Genomic DNA, 6,170 nt, shown 5'->3' on the forward strand with positions numbered 1-6,170 from the left:
TGAAATTGAGTACTGTGAATGACATGAGTACATGGGTCATATACTCGCACCGCATCCCCGGCCAGTAACTCTTTCCCAAGTCACCCTTTCTTTCTTTCTTTCTTTCTTTTTTAAGGAAAGGCAATGGTGTTGTTTAGCCACTTCACAGCTATCAAAAACCATATAAAACAAGAAAAAAGTACTCGCTTTTTCTCTCCAACTGTATCCGGCCAATTACCCCACTCTTCTGAGGTGACCTGGTCGCTGCTCCACCCCCTGTGCTGATCCGGGGAGGGCTGCAGACTTCCACATGCCTTCTCTGATACATGTGGAGTCACCAGCCCCTTCTTTTCACCTGACAGTGAGGAGTTTCGCCAGGGGGATGTAGCACGTGGGAGGGGCACGCTATTCCCTCCAGTCCCCCCCCCCCCGAAAACAGGCACCCTGACCGACCAGAGGAGGCGCTAGTGCAGCAACCAAGACACCTACCCACATGCAATCCAGCGAGCCCCGTAATGGTAGGCAACGGAATAGACTGCTATGCTACCCGCTACCGAGTTGGAAGGGTGAAGAAGGATCAGACTGGTGTAAAACAGAAAGCACAAAAGGATTTGTGAATGCCCACTGAATACCCAGCCACTGACCTCACCGCACGTCACTGGCTATACCTGATGAAGGTCTAAGGACCGAAACGTTATATCGCTAATAAAGTTTACTGCAAGTGAAAGGACAATGTGCGGGTTTCTCTCCTCTCTCGCCTGCAGAATAGAATAGAATAGAATAAAATACACTTTATTTGTCATTTGGAAATACATACATACAATGACATTCACTCTCTGCATTTAACCCATCCTTGATGTGTAGCTAGGAGCAGTGGGCAACTGCAGCACCCAGGGACCAGTTCTTTCCATTGCCTTGGTCGGGGGTACATTCAGGGGTATTAACCCTGACATGCATGTCTTTTTGACGATGGGAGGAAACCGGAGCACCCGGAGAAACCCCACGTAGAGAACATGCAAACTTCACACAGCAAGGAACTGGGAACGACCACTGGGCCACCCAATGTAGGTGTAACACAGGCAACACAAGAGAAAGCAAAACACAAACTACAAATTACATTTAATAAATGGTATAAAGTGCGTGTGTAAATTCTAAGCGGAAAAAAAGTATTCAAGTATTTTCTCTTCCAACGACTAGAATATTCAAAGACACCAAAGCCCAGGTTACATAGCCTTCAATACATAAAACCTACAATGATAAAAAATATAATAGCTTAGTCCGCGATTAAAGTGCAACGGGTTTCACTGTGTAAGAACCGGACCCAACCCAAGTTACAGTAGCCCCAATTAATGAGGCAGCACGGAGGCTTTGACTCACACAGTTTCCTCCTACAGTCCCAAATACCTCCTTATGGGGCGAAATGGAAACTCAGTTGTCCTTGGGTTCAATAGAGCCCACCCACAAACAGTCAATCAGATCCCAATCATAGGTGCTGCGGTTCCATAAACCCCAAATTGGATTAGGTTGGTAAATAAATAAATGAACAATAAATAAATGCTAAACAGGAAAACAAAATTCACATTATACAACATTTGCAGCTCGTCTGTGGCACATGGAAATATTGACGTCCAGCAACCTGCCAAACAGAATATGCATAGCACAGCTTTATTTACCCGGCCGTATATGACAAGCATGGGGTGTTATAATCATTAGGAGTCCCTTCTCACATTGCTTACACTCACAGTGTGAGTCACATTCTCAGTATCTGTATATGCTTCTTTGGAAACAGCTGTGTTACGTGGATTTTACAGTGTAATGTCTCACCTTTTTTGCCTCGCCCAAGCATATACGACGACACAGGCAATGCACATGATGGATACAACAGCAATCACCAAAACAAGTGTTCCACTTCCTACAAAATGACACAAGGTTGACAATAATGACGACAATTCAATTACGTGGGGAAAAACATTATCTCTGAATATGATGTTGGATTTTTTTTAACATTTTTTTTTGCATGATTATATCACTTTGGGCTATATCAAATGAGCAATGTGTGTTTTCCCCTGTATCTGATCCATCTCCCGTCTGACTGATTTTGAAAGTAAGTCGCGCCTTGTCATATTCTTGAGAAGTTGTTTCACAGAAAGTGAAACCTCACCAGCAACAATACAGCCACTGTCATCGCTTCCTTAAATGAAGTCATCGGCGACTGCACCCCCTCCCCCCCCCAAAAAAAACCCCAGTGGGGCTTGCTTGTGCAGTGGTGCGTGCAGGTGTGGGGCTCTGCTCCCGAGGCTAACTAAAATGCAACAGGCTTTGGATGAGATTGCTGGTGGCGCTGATGAGAATGTAGGCTTACATTTTGGTCATCACCCTACAATTACACATCTATGATAAGTCCAGTTTTGTAGCTACGCCATGCTACACTGCAGCAAACCTTTCCAATACTGTTCTATACTTTACTATCACACATTATTCTGATGTCTGCTGCTTTCTGTCAGCAGCACGTGTTTTTCTAAGGTGTGCGTGTGGCCGCTGCAATAGACCCCCCGTAGGTATGGATGATGGCTGGATGGATGGGATGCGTGGACTGCCTGGAGCATACCCTGAAGACATACCTTCCTCTTTCTCCACATCTGTGTTCTCCTCTTCCTCGCCCATGGAGGAGTTGTTGACAAGGACACGCTCCCGTCTCTGGCCATCGTTCACCAGACAGTCCACGTATCTGTCTGCTTGTGGCGTCAGAGTGACGTTGCTCGTGGTGGTGAACGTGCCGTCATGGTTCTGAACAGTCCTGTGATTTGATTCCTTCAGGTCGGCGCTTGCTGAGCTGCTCCACCGGACTTCGGGGGCTGGTTTACCTGTGGCCGAGCAACTGACAACAACCTCCCCATCTCCCTTGAATCCATGGTTGGAAATTCGTTGCACATCGGTTTGCAGGTCGGATATGCCTTTGTAGCAGTTGGAGAATAAAAAGCTGGATTATTTGAATGATACTGCTGTGCTTGGGGGGGGGGTTACATGTGTGAGATGAGATTTCTAATTTCACTTTATCACTGTTTAGAGAGCTTCTCCTAAACGACCAATCCCAAACAGAGACCAGTTAACAGACACTATAACATTTCCAGGGACGAGGGAAGGGGGGTGCTGAAGGTGCTGCAGTACCCTCTGGTGGAGATGGGAATAGCCTGCCATCTTAGACGAGGCAGTAGCCTGACTAACCTGCGATATGCCGAAATGAAAATGAAAGAAATAAAAACATTACTATAAGGCTAGTAATGACCGTGACACTGACGGTGGGTTAGAAATAATGACGCTTGGATCTATAACACCCTATAAGTGCAGCTATAAGTCATAACCATGTGTACGCATCACAACACCTCATAACCACCTTTATGATATATTATGTCAATTTAAAACGGATTTATGCATTATAAATATGTCATCATTAGCCTGTTTATCTGTCAAATGTCATAATGCATCATAGCCAACTTGTTTTGCTGAAGTTTGTAGAGATGCATAATGAGACTTCAGTGCTAAGTCACTCTTCAGCCATAGCTGTTAAGTCATTGTAATACACATTATAGGAAAGTATGGGCGTTATAGATGCTTATAGGGCATTATAGATGCTTATAGGGTGTTATAGATGCGAGCTTCATAGAAAGTGTTACCATTATTTCTTGAGGAAACGTATTCCTTCATCTTTATGCATCTTTCTGTAAAATATGGTAAATTGGTTTAATATCTATATAATGACGTCACACTTTTACATTCGGTTGGCAGCACCCACTACTCAGAACCCCCCCCCCCTGTTAGTTACACATCAACAGGGGCTGTGACCCCCTACCTTGCACGGTGAGGCAGGTCTGCCGGCGAGTCGAGCCGCCGGGGTAGGCGTTAAAGGAGCAGACGTAGCAGGCTTCGTCCGCCCACGTCACGTTCCTCACCGTGATCGACGTGGAGTTGAGGGACGCCTCCGAGAAGACGACCTTGCCGGCGTGGCGCCCGTCGATCTGCGTGCCGAACCGCCGGCTGTAGGTGCCCAGGATCTCCACGGGCCCCCCGCCCGCCAGCCGCTGCCAGGTGACCTGCAGCACGCCCGTGGCGTCCACCAGCGCGCACCTGTAGTGCGCGTCCCCGCCGAAGTCTGCCGTCGCGTCCCCGCTGTGGATGAACCGAGCGGCGTCGGCTGCGTAGACGAGGAAACACAAAAAGACGGTCGTCAGTCACACAGCTAATCCGGACAAAGCTGGCCCGGTTACATGGGGGCTGATCTACACCCAAACAGGTGCAGCCTGTACAACCTACCGTGGGATAACCAGCAGAGCAGCAGAAGTAAGCGAGACATGTCGGACCGAGCTGCGCTTTCAGTTTTGTTCCCGGACCCGGACCCGGTGTATTTAAATCACAGGCCGAAAGTGAAACCGAGGGGCTTTCCGACGACAAAGCCAGCGTGGCTGACACACTGCTGAACTTCCTGGGGGGGGGGGGGGGGAGATGTCATTTGTGATATTGGGATAAACAAATAAAACGGACTCGACTTAAACGTGGGGAAACGCCTACAGAACAAACACTAATCCGCTCTTCATGCGCCAACAGAGCCGTAAGGACTGTAAACAAAACTACTTACAGACAACAGCAAACTCGCTCTTTACCAAATCGTAGGCTCTAAAATGTAAAGATTTGCTTGACTTTAAAGACTGTTCAAAGTATGTATGCATGTATATAGGCAAATGTAGATGGCGAATTCAGCCCGGGAACCGCCGCAGCCGGGACGCGAACCCGTGTCTCCCGCACCACGGACGACTACGTTAACCGGTCGACTAAAGGGTCTGACCCGTTAGCTAGCCCAGGGCTAGCCGATGTACACATCCGTGGTCGCTACATATGTATGTATGTAATGTATGTACTCACTTTGGGCAAAGGCCGTGAATAAAGGCTCTCCAGGCATGCCGGTCTTGGGCCAATTTCTCCAGCTGTCCCCGTGTATGGATATGGCCAGTCCTCTTCACGCCTGCCTCCAGGTCATGGCACCAGGTGTTTCTTGGTCTACCTTTTTTCCTTTTCCCTTGTGGAGCCCAAAGGAGGGCAGGTCTTCAGAATCAGTATCAGAATCATCAAGTTTATTGGCCATGTAGGTTTGCATGAACATGGAATTTGACTCCGGTTTCATGGCTCTCGCTCTCTCTCTCTCTCTCTGTACTTAACATAGAATAACAACACTATCACACAACACTCTTCAGATATACACAAATGGACTGACTATATAGAGGCGAAATTAAGAGGTGATAAGGTGAGATAATGGTGCAGAGAACAGAGATGCTTGTGGTGCTGGATGCAGGCTTGTGAAGAATATGTGAACAACCCATCACCAGCGTCTTCGGAGGATTTCTTCCTCCACGGGCTGCTGTCTCATGGGCTGCCACAGTTACAACATCTGGCCAGGGAATTTGTAGGGTCCTTCTGAATGTCTGGACTGTTCTAGTGGTGGCGACGTGTGTGCCTCTGAGTCTCTGCTCCATACAGCAAAACAGGCTTCGCAATGGTATCAAAGATCTTGATGTTGGTGTTGGCGGTCAGATCTGAGGATCCCCAAATAATGTACGGAGCCAAAAAATAAAATAAAATAAATTAATTATTACCTCAAAATATTCAATCGTTGTTTAAAAAGGGATTTGAGAGGAATTTGTATGTAAAAAAGAAAAAAATTGTACATTCAACAACCACTAGTTTGCTTATTTTAGTTACTTGTACCTACTACTAGTACTAGTACCCACTATTATTGGTATTACTACTAGTACTAGCACTATTACTTTAGTTTCTAGTACCCAATTTTTTCTTTTACTAGAGACAACACAACAAACACTAGTTCGTCCATTTTAGTTACTAGTACCTACTAGTACTAGTACCTTCTACTTTAGTTACTAGTACCTAATTTTCTCTTGTACGAGTGACAGTTCAACAACAACTAGTTTTTATTCTATTCACTAATAACTAACTTAAAAAGCACGAGTCACTATCCTAATAGTATCTTTTAAACAACTGGTAACTTGACAATACTGACTAGTGTTTAAATAAAACAAAACAAAACTAGTGTTTAATCTGCAGCGACTGGAGCCTGAGCGGCCCATATGGGCCACCGGCCAAAGACAAGCTGCTGACAGTACCGATGCTCGCTCTGTCTCAAC

At 46.3% G+C, this 6,170-nt stretch overlaps 1 protein-coding gene across 1 annotated transcript; it reads right to left on the reverse strand.

Moving 5' to 3' along the window:
- Positions 1-839: 839 nt before the first annotated feature.
- On the reverse strand, positions 840-4,448 carry LOC130131695 (OX-2 membrane glycoprotein-like). Its single transcript, XM_056301477.1, has 5 exons — positions 4,291-4,448; positions 3,830-4,171; positions 2,601-2,933; positions 1,804-1,891; positions 840-1,615 (listed from the first exon to the last, which is right to left on the reverse strand). Exons 1-5 carry the CDS (start codon positions 4,328-4,330, stop codon positions 1,561-1,563), a joined length of 858 nt encoding a protein of 285 aa, XP_056157452.1. The 5' UTR covers positions 4,331-4,448; the 3' UTR covers positions 840-1,560.
- Positions 4,449-6,170: the final 1,722 nt, after the last annotated feature.

This window comes from Lampris incognitus, chromosome 21, assembly GCF_029633865.1.
Source record: "Lampris incognitus isolate fLamInc1 chromosome 21, fLamInc1.hap2, whole genome shotgun sequence".
In the NCBI taxonomy this organism is placed as follows: domain Eukaryota; kingdom Metazoa; phylum Chordata; class Actinopteri; order Lampriformes; family Lampridae; genus Lampris; species Lampris incognitus.